Source organism: Anabrus simplex, chromosome 1 (genome assembly GCF_040414725.1).
Source record: "Anabrus simplex isolate iqAnaSimp1 chromosome 1, ASM4041472v1, whole genome shotgun sequence".
Taxonomy (NCBI): Eukaryota; Metazoa; Arthropoda; class Insecta; order Orthoptera; family Tettigoniidae; genus Anabrus; species Anabrus simplex.
The window spans coordinates 870,172,226-870,189,838 of NC_090265.1; the positions used below are offsets into that span (position 1 = coordinate 870,172,226).

The 17,613-nt window shown below is 42.8% G+C and overlaps 1 protein-coding gene across 1 annotated transcript in view; it reads right to left on the bottom strand.

The window, feature by feature from the left end:
* Positions 1-1,982: 1,982 nt before the first annotated feature.
* The window catches only part of LOC136874312 (SET domain-containing protein SmydA-8), a 62,132-nt gene continuing 46,501 nt past the window's right edge, over positions 1,983-17,613 (bottom strand). Inside the window, exons 5-7 of the mRNA XM_067147959.2 lie at positions 6,165-6,260; positions 2,302-2,372; positions 1,983-2,216 (exon numbers count right to left, since the gene is read on the bottom strand). Coding sequence (XP_067004060.1) covers positions 2,115-2,216; positions 2,302-2,372; positions 6,165-6,260 — 269 coding nt within the window. The 3' untranslated portion in view covers positions 1,983-2,114. The remainder of the gene's footprint in view (positions 2,217-2,301; positions 2,373-6,164; positions 6,261-17,613) is intronic.

The following is a 17,613-nucleotide window of genomic DNA, read 5'->3' on the forward strand; positions in this document are numbered from 1 at the left end:
CGAGGAAGTAGGCAGCAGGAATAGAGAACTACTTTAAAAGTCCGTTTACAAGAAAACACAACAGTTTATTCGCGAGAGCAGGAGATTTTCCAATATTTGTGCCTCATACACCTTCAACATTGACCACGCAAACGAACTTGTCACTGGTTCGGTCGTAGAGGAGCCGTAGGCCCTACCTAATTAGCCATTTAATCGGCAATCACTGTTAAACTCCTCTCTGTTGGTTTGAGAGTTTTACATTCATCTCTAACTATTTCCTTCACTAACTGAGAAATCCCGACAAACACTATCAACATTTTTCATTTAGGCTAATTATCCAGAGTATTTTGTGACGGAGCTGACACTAGACCACCGAGCTCGATAGCTGCAGTCGCTTAAGTGCGGCCAGAATCCAGTATTCGGGAGATAGTAGGTTCGAACCCCACTGTCGACAGCCCTGAAAATGGTTTTCCGTGGTTTCCCATTTTCACACCAGGTAAATGCTGGGGCTGTACCTTAATTAAGGCCACGGCCGCTTCCTTCCCACTCCTAGTCCTTTCACGTCCCATCGTCGCCATAAAACCTATCTGTGTCGGTGCGACGTAAAGCAACTAGCAAAAAAAAAAAACCACTAGACCAGGACTCCTGCCATATTCGTAACCGTTTGGAATACAATTCCCCACGCCACATAGTGCCGTATGATTTGTTCTGACCGCATGGATTTTGTCTTGCGAAAATTATGAATTTGATTTTAAAGATAAACGGTCTTCTTTTAATTTTTTAGTTGCTTCCTTTAATTTATTCAGGCGATCAATTTCTGGGTTGTCTTCGAATTTCCTCTGTAATTTCTTAACTTCATTATGGCTAGTCATCAGCTGTTATCGTAGTCTCAGAATTCTTGATCGGAGCCTCTAATGTCTGATTTTCTGATCACTCGTTGGAATATTGACTTGGATTGAGACATCGTTGTTCACATGAATTTCGTAGATGTCAACCAATGTATTTCCTGCGGTTGAAGAGCTTGTTTCATCATAGATTTCTGCCGAAGAAATATCTTGTCGTTGTCTGGTCTTTCGTGGAGCTATTTTTCTGGTTTGAAGGTAATGGGGATAATTCGAAGACCGACTAGGTTCTCACTGGCTTCAATATATTTTTCTTTTAGTTTTACCTTTTATCTCCATCTCTAAAATTCAGGCTACAAACACGAGAATAATCGGGTGGAATAGATTGACTACCCTTGGTTGATCCTTGCCTTGATATAGCGTTAAGCCAATTTTCCCAGGGGAATTCAGGAATCCTCACACCTGAAGTATTTGGATTTCTTGCTAAGATATACAGAGAGGAACACAACAATCCATCATTTTACAACCAGAGACACACACATAATTGCTCGATGCAAACGTACTGGAACATGACGACGTGGGTATGGAGATAATTTGGGTGCGTTAGCTGGCGTCCCTACCGGAGGTTTGTGACACTAAGAGCTCACGGTGAGAAACATGTTAACCGCGTAGCATAGAGCAGGCAGTATATAGGATTGAGATGGCGGTGGGTGTGATAGAACATCTTAATTGGAGCTTAATGTTGTCGTCAGCTCCCGCTTGGAGCGCTGTGCCAGCACACAGCGAACCATCTGGTGATGAATGAGCGTACCAGAAAACAGCCCAACGGTAAAACAATCTTAAATTCAAAACCTCATTATTGTAGAAGACTTCTTCGGAAAAAGTTGAGATTTTCTTCTGAAGACGCGGAGCAAAGTTCTCTGTGAAACGTAAAGAGTTTTACCTTGTTTTCTCGACACGGCCTAAGCCCAAAAGCCCATATCATGTCTACAAGCATGGGCCGTGAAAGCATCAATGTTAATATTAGAAACGTCTATGCATATATATCTAGTTGAACTTCCCCTTAAAATAATGATCACCATGTCAAATCGTACTCCATATAAAACAAAGGTACTCAATACACCAAGAGAGAAAAATGTTATTCTTTATTGTGTTGTTTATCATCAACCTAGGTTACCACAATATGAGAAGATGTTGAGCTTTTATTAACAGTGATACATAATCATCAGCTAAAACACTACTGGAATGTGAAGGGTGGATACTCTATAAAGTTACTTAACAATCTTCTGGTTATCATTTATTAGTGGCATCTTGTAAGCGACGCCAAACGTCTGTGGGAGCAACGACGTCATCTTGAAAAATGCGAGCTGCTTCTTGGATGGCAGTGATCGCTTCCTGTGGAGCAAATAAAAAGTTATTAAAAAACGTAGGCTACAGTGTGAACAACATGGGCCTTATGAAGCTGAATTTGAATAATTACCTGAGAAATATCTTGCCCGTCCCGACGTGCTTTTTCGGCCAGAGTGCAGTGTAGCTCGTATAAATAGAGACCTGAAATAAGAAGCGACAGAGTCAGTGCTTCAGCCTATCATTTTATTGTATGAACTGACTCGTTCGTCATTTCAGACTTATTAGAGAGAGAGAGACTTGACTACGAGAGAAGAGAGTTTATCCATTCACTCTGGCATGAAATTCAGTCTGGGAATTGTCCATTCATCAATTCATAATGCATGAAAATCTCTCCGCAGACAGTGGCTATTCACGACTGGGAGAGAGGACTTGGAATCCAGTCCATTCATTCGTGCATTCATTCATTCATTCATTTGGGCAGTCATGATCTCATAATGGAATGCTCAATGCAGTCCATTACGGTTCAAATATGAAATCCAGTCCATTCATTCGTGCATTCATTCATTCATTCATTCATTTGGGCAGTCATGATCTCATAATGGAATGCTCAATGCAGTCCATTACAGTTCAAATATGAAACTATCCGTTTACCAATTCATGCAGTCACCCACTTATTCAATTCAGTCATAAAGTACAGTATGTTCTAATGGTAGGATACTCCATAAGACTTGTGACACATAGCCTAATTAAGCACTAAATAAGCTAAGGAAGGGGAAGATACATGTCCTAGATTATGTAGCATTGTTAACGTCTAGGACAAAATAAATTATATTTAGTGTAGTAATAGTCAAATAATTGTAAGAGTAAAATGTAATGCATGTATTGAATTTAATGAATTGCAATAAAAGAATGCTCTCTCCCGAGTTTTAGGTGATCCAGAATTAGAGGATGGAAGTATTCTATTATATATAAGGCCTATACACTACATCTTAGTTATACAGAAAAGTCTCTTTATATAGGAAAAATGTGTTTCTCTTCTAATACATTAATTTTTCATATTAAATGGCAATACTAAATAATACAACTTTACAGACCGTTTCCAATATATTTTTCATTAGACAGAAACAAACATCAACACATTTACGCCAGTTTCGCCTAATATCTCCCAGGATATCTGGTGTCACATGGCTGCAGGCTTCAATGATCCAAACTTTCAGCAGGTATGTTATTAACTTTTACCTAGTAGACAACCGACTTCAAATGCCCTCACAGATAAAAATCAATGGGCGTGAGGTCCGGAGATTTTGGTGGCCATTTAACTGGTCCTCTCCTTCCGATCCAGTGGTTTGGAAACTGCGCATTTAGACAGCCACGCACATGGTACGCATAATGGGTAGGCGTCCCTTCCTGTTGCAAATATTCTGGGAATTATCTATCTCCATTGAGTACTAGTGGCATTACTTGGTCCTACACCATTCCCAGATACATGTCTCCATCCATATAGCCTTCAATGAACACAGGGACAATAAGTCTGCCTCCCCATAAGCCACTCTACACCATCACCCTTTCAGCTCCTTGCACCTTCATGTTATCCATCCGATAAGGATTTGTTGGACTGAAATGTCGTATATTCTGTCTGCTTGCCTCTCCATTGGCGTAAAACTTGACCGCATCCGAGTACAGAATATTGCACTCAAAGAAAATTCACGATTATTGAAAAGAAACATTTTTTCCAATACATGGAGACTTTTGGGACACCCTATAGACTGTTATGTATTTCAAGGTTCAATCTCCAATCCTCCGTGAATTAACTTTGCGCCTCCACAATCCTTTATTTACAACCATCTCTATGGCCTCGCGTGTTTCCACTTGTCTTTAAGTCACTAAAATCTTACTCAAACCATCGTCGTCTCGGTCTCCCTCTACTTCCCCTACCCTCTCTGCTCAAGTCCTGGGAATTAACCTACCCTCCACTATCCGTATTACATGACACCACCGCCCAAATCGATTTTTACGCACAACTTCATACATCGAGTTAATTCCTAAATTAGCCTTTATCTAACCATTCCGATTACCCTCCATCCAGTGTTCCCACCTATATGTACCAGCACTCATTGTCGCTACCACTGTGCCAATACAGGAAAAATGACATGATTCATTTGTATGAAAAGTGTGTTATTTCGAATGCTGAATTTCCAAGATGTCTCACCCCTATGTATTGAAGTGACGTTTCTCCCTTGGAGATGGAATATACTCCGGGTATTCCGTCTTATATGGTACTGATATTACGGGAATTAATTTTATTATGTTGAGAATTTCTGTAGATTAGCCATCCTTGTACATTTTGTCACGTTTTTCCACAATTTGCTTTATGTCGCACCGACACAGATAAGTCATGTATGGCAAGGATGACATAGGAAAGGCATAAGAGTGAGAAAGGAAGCGGCCGTGGCCTTAATTAAGGTACAGCCCCAAAAATTTGCCTGGTGTCTCTCTCATTCTCCTCAACCTGATGGTTGGTGGGTAGCATGACTGTCCTCGTCCAACGACCTTCTATCCTGAGCCAGCTGCTTGATTAGTTGATATGGACGTCGCCCTTTAATGCCATCGAGGAACCCTGCTCTAGGTCGTCCTCTTCTAGTCTTTCCTTCCAGTTTCCCTTCAAGCAGTGTGGTGCACCATGATGAATGCCGGAGTAAATGACCTGTCCAACTACATCTTCTTTTCGCGATCATTTTCTCTAGACTGATGGTTTCTTCAGCTCTCTTGAGAACTTCTTCATTTGTTAGCCTGTGAGTCCAGGGAATTCGTAACATTCGACGCCAGCACCACATTTCAAATGAATTTTTTTCTTATCAGCCTGTAATAGAGTCCAGGTTTCAGAGCCATAGGTCGCAATGCTCCAAATGAAGCTCTTAATGAAATGCTTTCTTACTGGTAGTGATATTGCCTTGGAGGTCAATATGCTTCTTTTTTTTTATTGAAAGCTTCTTTAGCCTGGGCTATTCGAGAACGGACGTCCTTTTCACACCTCCCATCAGATGTAATGATGCTTCCCAAATAACTGAACTGATTTACTTGAGTCAATTTTTCTCCTTCCAACCAAACATTAACATCCTGTTTACCATCCGGAGTACATTTCATTATCTTGGTTTTTGTTTTTTTAACCTTCATATTACATTTTAGTTTTAGTAGATCATTCAGTTTCTTTAGTGAGGTCTCTATCTCTTTCTCAGTTTCAGCTATGAGGGCAATATCATCCGCGAAACGTATTGTTTGGTATAGTTGGCCATTTATTTTTATTCCATGGGTGGAGGTGGCTGAAAACTCTTTCATTGCTTCTTCTAAATACACATTGAATAATAGGGGCGACAGACCACATCCTTGCCTTACTCCTTTTCTTATTTTCGCGTTGATTTGCTCTCCTTTCCTATAAGAGCTGTCTGGTTCTTGTACAGCTGATAGATGATTTTCCGATCTCTGTAGTTCACTTTCAGACTTCTAAGGGCTTTAAACATAATATTCCAGTTAACATTATCAAACGCTTTCTCTATATAAATGAAAGCAATTAGGATGTTCTTATTGATTCTTAGGGTTTGTTCAATAATTGTTCTAAGGCACCGGGCTGGTGTATTTTGTCATAATGAAAACTTAAAAGTGGGTATATGGAGCTTTTACAATCTGATATGTTGGCACTACGGTGTTCGTTATATTACTTAGCGACTGCTATCTTCAATATTCAGCCATTCTGGATTAGGAGGTGTATATTTCTGTCTCCTTGAATAGCACACAATTCCATGGTTTCCCATTTTCTCACCAGTAAAGGCTGGGTTTTTAACTTAATTAAGGCCACGGCCGCTTTCCTCCCACGCTTCGCCATTTCCTATCCCACCGTCGCCGTAAGACCTGTATGTGTCAGTGCGACGTAAGATCAACTTAAAAGAAATGCAAGAAAAACTTAAATAGCATACAAGAAAGGTTATGATCCCTTACCTCGCAGTCTGCATTGGCCTGCTCTCAGAGTCTCAACTAGCTGCAGCATTTCTCGGCAGAGGGCCTCTTTGTACGCCAAGATGGTGTCAGAAAGCTCTGTGAAAACATAAGACGTACAGGACAAGGATTACCAATGAGTCTCTAATTTAGCAATGGTTTTTAGGGAAACTTAAATCTCACTTTAGATTATTCTGAATAATATTCTATGAACTGTGATATCGCTCCACATTTTTGGGACGGTAAAAATTAGAGTGCCAGCTTTGTTCCTGTCTGTTTATGTCAGGAAATAGAGATGGAAGTTATACATACATACATACATGCATACATACATACATAGATACATACATACATACATACATACATATCGCTTCATAATGGACTGTTATATTTTGAAGAACTTATAAAGTGTATTTTGGTACAATTTAAAGTAAACAATGTTGTCCCCGTGAAATATACTTGTGTTGGATTGCATAAGCTTCTTTCATGAAAACTCATCGGCGAGGTCTTCAGTTCAGAGAATCTCGGGTTCGATTCCCCGCAGGTATTTTTTAAATGTATGTGCCTGGTTGATGGCTGATTCACGAATACCTTTTGACTCTCATTTCAGAGTATAAAGCCCCTCAATTTGAAATTCAGTCAAATCAAATCAGTCACTACTGATGTGCGTTTAGGGCAGTCGCCCAGGTGGCAGATTCCCTATCTGTTGTTTTCCTAGCCTTTTCTTAAATGATTGCAAAGAAATTGAAAATTTATTGAACATCTCCCTCGGTAAGTTATTCCAGTCCCTAACTCCCCTTCCTATAAACGAATATTTGCCCCAATTTGTCCTCTTGAATTCCAAATTTATCTTCATATTGTGATCTTTCCTACTTTTTAAGACACCACTCAAACTTATTCGTCTACTGATGTCCTCCTACGCCATCTCTCCACTGACAGCTCGGAACATACCACTCAGTCAAGCAGCTCGTCTCCTTTCTCCCAAGTCTTCCCAGCCCAAACTTTGCAAAATTTTTGTAACGCTACTCTTTTGGCTCTTAACTGCATCTGGTTAATTTCTCTGATTCGGCGACAGGATGTTTGTGCTTATCCCAATACACTCCTCTTCATGTTCACGCAGCACATCACAATAACAACCATCACGTTGAGGGGTTTGCGTTAGAAAGGGCATCAGGCCGTAATACATGGCCATGTACACATGTGTGATACCGTTCCTACCCACGACCGAACCAGGGTGAGGGATAAGTAGTAGCAGCAGCAGAAGGAGAATAGATTATATATTGTAAGTATTCATATAATAATGTCACTTGCTTTACGTGCCACTAACTACGTTTGACGGTTTTCAAAAATGCCGAGGTACCGGAATTTAGTCCCGCAGGTGTTCTTATATGGGCCAGTAAATCTACCGACACGAGGCTGATGTATTTGAGCACCTTCAAATACCACCGGACTGAGCCAGGATCGAACCTGCCCAGTTGCGGTCAGAATGCCAGCGTGTCAACCGTCTGAGCCACTCAGCCCGGCTATAAGTATTCAGTATAATAGCATGTAAATTATTATGTTGCCATGTCTCAACACTAATTCCATTGTGTGATTGGTTAGCAAGTCGCTCCCTGAGCTGGAGAAAGCGGGATTGAATCCCAGTAGTCAGGCTGTTGGTACGTAAGAATGTTTAAATGTGGAACTCGTGTCAGTAGACGAATGACTATTCAGCAGAAGGAGTGTTAAACATTTAGTAGTAGTAGTAGTAGTAGTAGTAGTAGTAGTAGTAGTAGTAGTAGTAGTAGTAGTAGTAGTAGTAGTAGTAGTATTCAGTTCGTGAAACGGACTCATCCATTAATCACGCAGTGTCAACCTCCAACTCACTACAGTCTCGCAACTAGCGTGGCGTGGCGTGGCGAGAACTGGCCTTTGAGTTCTGGGCACGAAGAGCCGACATGCGTGACACAATTCGCACCCGCGACCAAACCAGGTGAGGGGAAAGCGTCAAGAGAAGAAGACCACAATACCAGAATAGTTTCTTGTGCCTTCTGAGCCGGACTGGGTGGCTCAGACGGTTGAGGCACTGGTCTTATGACGCCAAATTGGCAGGTGTTCTTTTTCTTACAAGTTGCTTTACGTCACACCGACACAGATAGGTCTTAATTACGACGATAGGGCAGAAAAAGGCTAGAAGTGGGAAGAAAGCGGCCGTGGCTTTAATTAAGGCACAGCTCCAGCATTTGCCTGGTGTAAAAATGGGAAAGCACGGAAAGCCATCTTCAGGGTTGCAGGACAGTGACGTTCCAACCCACTATCTCCCGAATACTGGATACTGACCGCACTAAAGCGACTGCAGCCATCGAGGTCGGTACTTGGTAGGTTCGATCGTACCTCAGTCCGGTGGTATTTGAAGGTACTTAAATATTTCAGCATCGCAGGGGCGTAGGCAAGGTTGGGGGGGGGGGTTACTGCCCTCGGTTCAGAGGATCTCGGGTTCGATTCCCGGCCGTTTCGGGAATTTTAATCGCCTCCGATTAATTCTTCTGGATCGGGGACTGTGTGTTTGTGTTTGTCCCAACACATATTCATGCAACGCGCTGCACTGCAAACCACCACAGAAACACGCAATAGTGAGTCTGTACATCCCTCCATATAGGATTAGCGTCAGGACGGGCGTCCGGCCGTGAAACAGTGCCAAACCCACCTGTGCGACACAGTTCGCACGTGCAACCCCACAGATGTGGGAGAAGTGGTAGAATGAGAAGAAGAAGAAGATACGGAATTGTAAAACCAGTTTCTAAGAAGCCTTCAAAAGTTGGATTAGAATGTAATCTGAACATACCATTCACCGTAAAACTATCCACCTTGATCATATTGTTATTGTTCTGCATTTTAATGTATGATTTTGTAGTGTACCGGTACTACAATCTGAATATCAACATAATTCACTTGAATAGTGTCCTTATAATGCAGGGCCTCTCAAACGCCGAAGATCTCACGCGTGTAAATCGAGGCACAAGAGCTCCGTGCACTGTTCATCGGTTCCACTCGGATCGCCTCGGACCAACGCTTCGTCTCTGGGCTACTCGGCTAAGCTCGGCTCAATTCGGCTCGGATTTGGAGCGTTACGGAGCAAGTGAGGAAGAGGGAGACATAGGGAGGGAGCGAGACAGGCGTGGGGAAAGAGAGAGACAGCGCTATTGCTCCAAATCGAGGAGTGGGGGTCTGCACTCTGGGCAACCAAACGAAGTCGTCTTTTGCACCGTGCACAGTGCATGCACCCTGAGAGGCCCTGTATATAATGACACTCATTCATGCGCGTTCCACACACGCACAAGCACTTTCATTGTGTTCTATCATCATTGTGAAACTATAACCCCTCCTATCGGTCGATCCTGGCTACGACACTCCAGCCTCGTGTCGGTACATTTACTGGCACGTAAACGAACTCGTGCGGGACAAAATTCCGGTAAGTCGGCGTCTCCAGAAACCGTCAAAAGTAGTTAGTGTGACGTAAAAAGCAATAATATTATTATGTGTCTTCTGCTTTAACGGGCAATGAAGTTGATGACATACAGACATTTAATGGCCTGTAGTCGGACAATACTGTCAAGAAACCCTTGTTCTTTTCGACCTAGACGGTATTAGGTTGCGAATCTTATGGAGTCTTTCATTTTCACGCCCTTCGTGGCCTTTGTCTTAATTTGGCCGATACCTTCATTTTTCGAAGTGTCCGATTTCTGCCATATTTTCCCCTCTGATTAGTGTTAATGGAGGATGGTTGCCTAGTTCTTCCTCTTAAAGCAATAATCACCACTTTAACTTTGTGAGAGCACTGCATGATTTTTTTTTAATTCAGAGGCATTTCCTGTTCTCTCAAGTCGGTTGTAATAATTGTTAGAATCACTTTTAAGACACAGCTTTAAAACAAGATCCTGTTCTTTAAATAGCAGCTTGTCATCTTTTCCAGTAGCTTATAACTAATTCGTCCTGTAAACACGTGGCAAATGTTGGTGTGATGAACTGCGTTCGTTGGGCCGGTTGACATGGCTAACTTTAGCTTGGCGGAGAAATATGAGCCTGCAAATAGCTTCCTGTCGTGAACTAGGGGAATATTTATTTAATCAGACATGAATATATAAGTCATACTCTCGCGTCCACATGATCACAAGAAAAGCTACACAGTGAACGAGTCCGTAAGTGATGACGTCTTAACCGAATTACATTGACAGCTCATGTTTAATGGACCGAGCGAGCTGGCTGTGTGGTTAGAGGTGCCCATCTGTGAGCTTGCATTCGACAGATAGTGAGTTCGAACTTCACTGTTGGCAGCCCTGAAGATGGTGTTCAGTAGTTCCCCATTTTCACACCAGGCAGGCATTACCTTAAATAGGGCAACGGACGCTTCCTTCCCACCCCTAGTCTATCGTCGCCGTAAGACCTACCATTGTTGGTGCGACGTAAAGCAAATTGTAAAAAAAAAAAAATAATAATAATAATAATAATAAATAAATAAATAAATACTGGTAAAAAAACCTTATACTTCAATATGCAAGCTTCGAAATTATTTAATACTAGCAAATGTACCCGTGCTTCGCTACGGTACTCTACATTGTATACGGATTCCTCCGTAAATTACTGTAAAGGCAGTGAGTAGGCCCGTAACTTGGCAGGGTGGGCTCGCGACCACGGACCCTTAGGTGAGTATCCAAAGCGACTTCAATTTATTAATATATATATTATATTTCACCCCCCTACCGAGGGGTTCTAGGGGCGTCTTGCTCCCACAGTACTTTTTCCACATAGTAGGTTATATTTGTACGCCCCCACCGCAAAGGGGGCTGAAGTTGAACTTTAAAAAATCCGAAGTGTCAGTATTCATGTCAGCGACCCCGAAATCTATGGATTCGACACTATTTTCGATTATTTGTATATATCACTCCCCCCCTCGCCACAAAGGGCGTGAAAATGAAAGGCCTCCACACGTAATACCGTGCGAGTTGAAATAGAACGAAAGTTGACCAAGGGAGGTCGAAAAGGATAGATGAAAGTGAGAAGCCTAGCACAAGGAAACAGAAGCAATGTCAGGACTCAGCTAAGGCCCCGCGATCGCCAACCCATACTCCCTACTTAACAGCCCCTGAGGTTGCTTGTAGTCGCCTCTTATGACACGGCATCATGATAGCACTCGAATTCGACTGCGACTGACAGTAGTAAAGGGAACGTGCCATTATAATGAAAATACCTTCCCTATTTCCAGTCATAGTGTAGTTGGGGAAGTATCATGAAATCGCAGGTGGCCTTGGGTGTTAGCAATCAAAAACGTGATGGAGTTTTTCCGTTTTAATGCCAGGCCACCGTGTGTACTTCCAGTCGCTGTCGAGTTGGAGAGTTCCCATTACAATGGGATATCTTGTTTCCTTTTTCCAATGATAATCAGTTGGGGAGTTTTAACTATAATGGCAAGCGGACTTGTCTACCGACAGTATTAGTCCAATTGGGGAGTTCGAGTAGAAGTCAGAGTCGAGTTGGGAGTTTTAATTATAATGACAGTTCTGCTTACTTATTTTTTTGCTATTTGCTTTAGGTCGCACCGACACAGATATGTCTTATGGCGATGAAGGGATAGGAAAGGCCTAGGAAGTGAAAGGAAGCGGCCGTGGCCTTAATTAAGGTACAGCCCCGGCTTTTGCCTGGTGTGAAAATGGGAAACCACGGAAAACCATCTTCAGGGCTGCCGACAGTGAGGCTCGAACCCACTATCCCCCGATTACTGGATACTGGCCGCACCTAAGCGACTGCAGCTATCGAGCTCGGTTGCTTACTTAGTGCCGGTCACAGTCGAGGTGGAGGGTTTCCGTTATTACGGTAGATCATTTTTGCTATTCCCAGTCAGATGAGTTGGAAAGTTTCGGTTAGAAAAGAAGGCCCATTTGTCTACTGTTAGCGAAATGTATTTAGGGTTCTTCAATATAATGGCAGGCCCACTGGTGGGCAGGCGGTCACAATCGAATTTCAAGGTTCCCATTATCATTATAGGTCGTCTTTGCTATCCCCAGTCACTGTTGATTTGCGAAGTTTTCATTGAAATGGCATTTCTGCTTGCCTATGGCCAGTTAGTATCAAGTTGGCGACTTTTCATGACAATGTCAAGCCTTCTTGCCTATTACCAATCAAAAATGTGTTCGGGCGTGTGGGTTATAAAAGTAGGTCCCCTTGCTACTGCCAAACCCAGTCAATTTGGGGGTTCCCATGATAACGGCAGATCTTCTTTCCTATTTCCGGTTATCGTGTTTTGATTATATTGCCAGGCCCCCTTGCGTATTGGCAGTCACAACGAAGTTGGACAGTTTTCATTGTAATATTATTCCAGTTTGTCTACTGCGAAAAACATTGAGTTGAGGAGTTAAAATTATATTTGCAGGCCCCCTTACCTTCTGCCAGTCACAACCGACGTGGGGTATTTTCATTACAGTGGCAGATCCTCTTGCCTATTGCCAGTCACAGTCGAGGTGGAAGGTTCCCTACCGCTACAGACAGTAGATTTGAGCAGCTTTGGTTATGATGACAGCCAACGGCCGTAGCCGTGTTGAAGCACCGGATCCTGTGAGATCTCCGAAGTTAAGCAACACTGGACGTGGTCAAGATTTGGATGGGTTGCCACGCGCTGTTGGGTGGGGTTAAGGGAATGGAGGAGCGGAAAGGGACTGGCCACCCTACCGTACGTAAACTCCGGCTCAGGCACACCTCTACGGAGGTTCGGACCTGCCTTCGGGCAGAATACACCCTTTAGTTATGATGTCAGGCATACTTTCTCTTATTGCCTGTCACAATGGACTTGCGCAGGTTTCATTATAATGGCCGGCCCACTTGCCTATCGATAGCCACAGCCCTCTTTCCTATATTCAGTCATAGTGTAATTGGCGAGGTTTGGTTATAATGGTAGTCCCGCTTGCCTACTGCGAGTCAGAATCGAGTTGAGGAGTTTTAATTATAGTAGCAGTTCCCCTTGCCTACTACCAGTCACATTCAAAATGGGGAGTTTTCATCATCAATGCTGGTAGAGTTTACCAGTGCTAGTCACAGTCGAGTTTGAAGTTGCTATTATAACGGCCGATCTCCTTTCCTATTTCCAGTCATAGTCGAATTGGGAAGGATTTTTATAATAGCAAGCCCCTTACCTACTGCAATTCACAATCGAGTTGAGGAGTTTTAATTATAATAGCACTCCCCCTTGCCTACCACCAGTGTCAATCAAGCTCGAGAGTTTTCATTTTAAGGGCAGACCCCCTTACCTAGGGCCAATCGCAGTCAATTCGGAGAATTCCCATTTTAACGTAGGTCTTCTTCCCTATTCCCAGTCAGTGTCGATTTGGCCAGTTTTCATTATGTTGGCATGCCCCCATTTCTACTTCCAGATAATCAACAGTGTGCTTGGAAAAATTAAGTAACACTGATGATCTTCCCATAATTAGGAGTCTATTCGTTTATGGGATCAATTTCATTTAATTTGTCACCAGTACACGTACTGAAGCGAAGGAAGAACAGAGTCATTGAAGAACCTCTTGATAAACAATGTTTCGTGTTTTATTTTCTGGTGCACATATAAACAGGGACTTGCTGCTGCTGACTCGGGAACATGCGACGTACAGTTGCCCGTGGGAAAAGCAGGGTGATCTGAGGTCAAGTCCAGCAATACTCAACGTCTGGCCCTGGGATTTATTAATAGTCATCGCAAAGCAGAGGCTGACTGGAAACTGCAGACGCTTGAACTCAAACGGGTAGTTGGTTGGGATTAGTGGTATCCGCGGGATAAGAACTGACTCTCCTTCACCGCATCCAGTCATGATAGTTGCCTCTATCACATGTTTGTGGAGGGCGTTTACCTGAAGTCTTGTCCCATTGCACAAATTAGGTGGGCTGAGATTGCGCATGAGTATGATTGGTGCGCCGATCTTTAAGGTAATTTTGTGCGATGGAAGCCCCGGAGCCGTTATAGAATTCAGGAACTCAGGAGGATAGTGAACTGCGTCGTCAGAGTTGATTACTTCATTGACAGACGTATAAACTGTCTCCTCGCCGTGGAACATTGTGAGGATAGTCGAATTAATGTACGCCGCTTGTTCATTAGTTGGAGTTAAGATCGCTCTGCAGCAGAGCCATGAGATGGGTTTGCTCCTAATATTTTCTACGTCCGGGTACACCGATGAAATGAGAGCTTCAAGGTTAGAAAGCGACAAACAAAATTCATCAGAAAGAGTAATGATCCCGTTACTGTCTCCCAGTGAGCCGTTCCCAATCGACAACAATATTTCAGTGAATGTATGTATGTTTTCATCACCACCTAGATGTACCCTCATATTCTGTGTCAGAGACAGTTTTTTGATATTTGGCCAAAGTGATGATCTCCTTAATGAAGCGTTCACTTCATCTGCTCTGCTCCCTCTTGGAACAACCGGTAACGTTTGACGAAAATCACCAGAAAAGAGGATAGGGACACCTCCAAAGAAGTTATCACTGTTTCGGATGTCCCGCAGCGTTCGGTCAACTGCTTCAATCGCCTTTCTGTGAGCCATAGTGCATTCATCCCAAATTATAAGACTGCAGTCTTGCAGAACCTTGGATATGTTACTTTGTTTTGTGATGTTACATATTGGTGACTCTGTGCAGTCAAGATCTATAGGCACTTTAAACATCGAGTGAGCAGTTTTGCCACCGGGTAAAAGAGTGGCTGCGATCCCCGAAGAGGCTACTGCTACAGCAATCTTACTATCCTGTCTGATCTTAGACAACAGTAAGTTAATCAGGAATGTTTTTCCAGTTCCGCCCGGAGCGTCTAAGAAAAACATTCTACTTTCCTTATTTCTAACACAGTTTAATATTTCCCGATATACTACAGTCTGTTCATCTGTAAGTTTTGGTTCATTTAATAGAACAAAAGACCTTAACGCTTCTTTATTGTAATTTGTTTCCCTGAGATAGTCAGCATTTAACGTTTGTAAGATCTGAGGGGAAGGAAGGCCGTAAATGTTCAAAGGCTGACCGCCAATCGATAGAACGTATTCTTCGAGGTCTTGAAGACATCTGTCTTCCACATGGGCGATCATTTCATGAGCAGTACCGTCGTTACAGGGGGAAAGTTGTCGTAAGAAATCTTCTGCTAGGCTCTCCTTATATTTGTTCCACAGATCCAACGGATCAGACTGCAAAAGACTAACAATATGCCAAAAAGCCGGCGAAGTTTTGCTGGGCTTTGTGAAACTATCGCCTCCTTCAGTGTCTCTTCCCATTGAGAGTCATCCAGGAGTAATCCATGGGCTTTGCATGCACTCCGATATGTAGGGTGAAGTATGCCATTGACGGTGCGAAGGTCAGTGAAGGATGTTGGTCCCCTGACAGTGAACAGAAGCATGCGTAAATAGAAGCACTCGGAATTATTAGGATGGACTGCATACACTCGGCTAATTACGTGCTGCTTTCTAACGCCCGAAAATGCTACCACAGGTACTCCTTTCTTTCTTCTTACAAATGTACCTTGCTGTTTGTTATACGTATAGTAAGAGGGAACGTCTTCATACAACAGTGTCTTAGCAAAATCATCTGTCTGACATAAGTTAAAGAATGCCATTAAGGTGGTGTTACGTGGATTTTCTACTATGTCATGAGCCGTTTCTGCAGTAAAGACAATTCTTTGAAAATTTTGTAGATGAACATCTAAATGCATTACTGGAGGATACCTTTCATGGATAGGAAATGAAAGAATTCGCCAAACTGCTTCTGAGCTGGATATGTACCTTCCGCTCTGATACTTGCACACTTCATCATTTTTGTCTTGCAAACCTAAGACTGCCTGATCGCTTCCTTTGTTGATGTACTTACAGATGTATTTGATGGACTTAACACTGCTACAGTATTCAACATTGATGTGTGTTTTGAATACCCTAGACAAAACAGGACAGTATGGCACTATCCATCTATTATCCACTTCCATATCCTGTCCATTTATCATAAGGCGTGCAGTGAAGCCACCCATAGAAGGAATCCTGCGCTTGTAGGATGGGTACCCATCGTTCCCTGTGACAGTTTCATTGACGAATGCTCGTGGGTATCGTTTTGAGCATCGTCCACCTTTCATACATGGTGAGCCTACGTTGAAAGATCCGCATGGTCCATGGACCATGTGACATTTAACTATGTTAAAAAGCTGTGGATCTTTATCAGGATCTGGAAATTCAGCACTAATAACCTTATCAATATCGACGGGTCGTATCTTGTCCTCAAGCCATAATAATATGTGGGCGTGAGGCAAGCCACGCTTTTGCCATTCAACAGAGTACATAAAACAAAGAGTTGGCCCAAATATTTGTTCTCTGGTTAGTAAGTCCATGAGAGATTTTAATTTCATGTGAAATACACGTGTAATAATGTCGTGACGATCATTCGCTGACTGACCATTATATACGGCATTACCAATTTCTTCCCATTTTGGATTAGTTGTAGCTGTAATAAAAAGATCTGGACATGAGTATTTTCGCACATAACAGAGTGCATCTTGAGATCGCTCGTGCATATATCGGGGTCCTCCAGTGAAAGTGGACGGTAAAATGACTAACCGTCCCAAATCTGCCATGTTACCCTCGTCCTTCCTCAGGGCGTCTTTAAGGTGAATGTAGCTCTCAGCCCTTAATTCCCTTTGGTGTGTTCTGATATAGACTAACCTTTCAGTCTCTATTTTAGCATACATGTCTACCCAGAACTGATTGGACAGTTGACGGTAACAATGTAAGTAGTTTACCTCGCCTTGTCTTATCATTATACGATAAGAATAAAACTGAAGAGAAGATGTTTTCTTGAGAGGGGTCTTTAGTTCTCCGGTTCGTGGGTCTACGTGGTACAGTAGGAAGTGGTAGCCATCATCTCCACGAGGGAACATCAGGGGATATTGAAGAGCGTCGTATGATCGGTGGGTTTCAGATATTCGTCTCAGGCCCTGGTCTCTTGTCCGAAGCACGATGTCTCGCTTATCACATTCGTGTCCAACCAATATGACAGCTATCTCGTTTGTTGTCGGCTGATTATAACAGCCTCTGTGCTCACCAGCAGGAACTCGGTCGGCGTGGATCACAATCTTGTGGGTGTCACCGTCCGGCATTGTCTCTAGAGTTGTCTTCAGTTCCTTGACATATGGGTTCACATCATGTAACATGCCCTGCAAATCATTAACTAAATGGGTTTTTAAATTTGGTATTATTGCTGTTCTTTGATCTACCTGTGCTTTGTGGTCTGCAATGAAATATATTTGAAGATATTTAGAATTTTCATTGTTTGCAGGGAGAAGTGAACCTATTAAGTGGTATACTTGTCCTTGAATTTTGAATGTTGGCATAAAATTTCCTTCCACTACTTTAGTAGCTCCGAAGCTTGTCATTTGGAATGCGCTGTTGTAGGCTCGCACAAATTGAAGAAAATG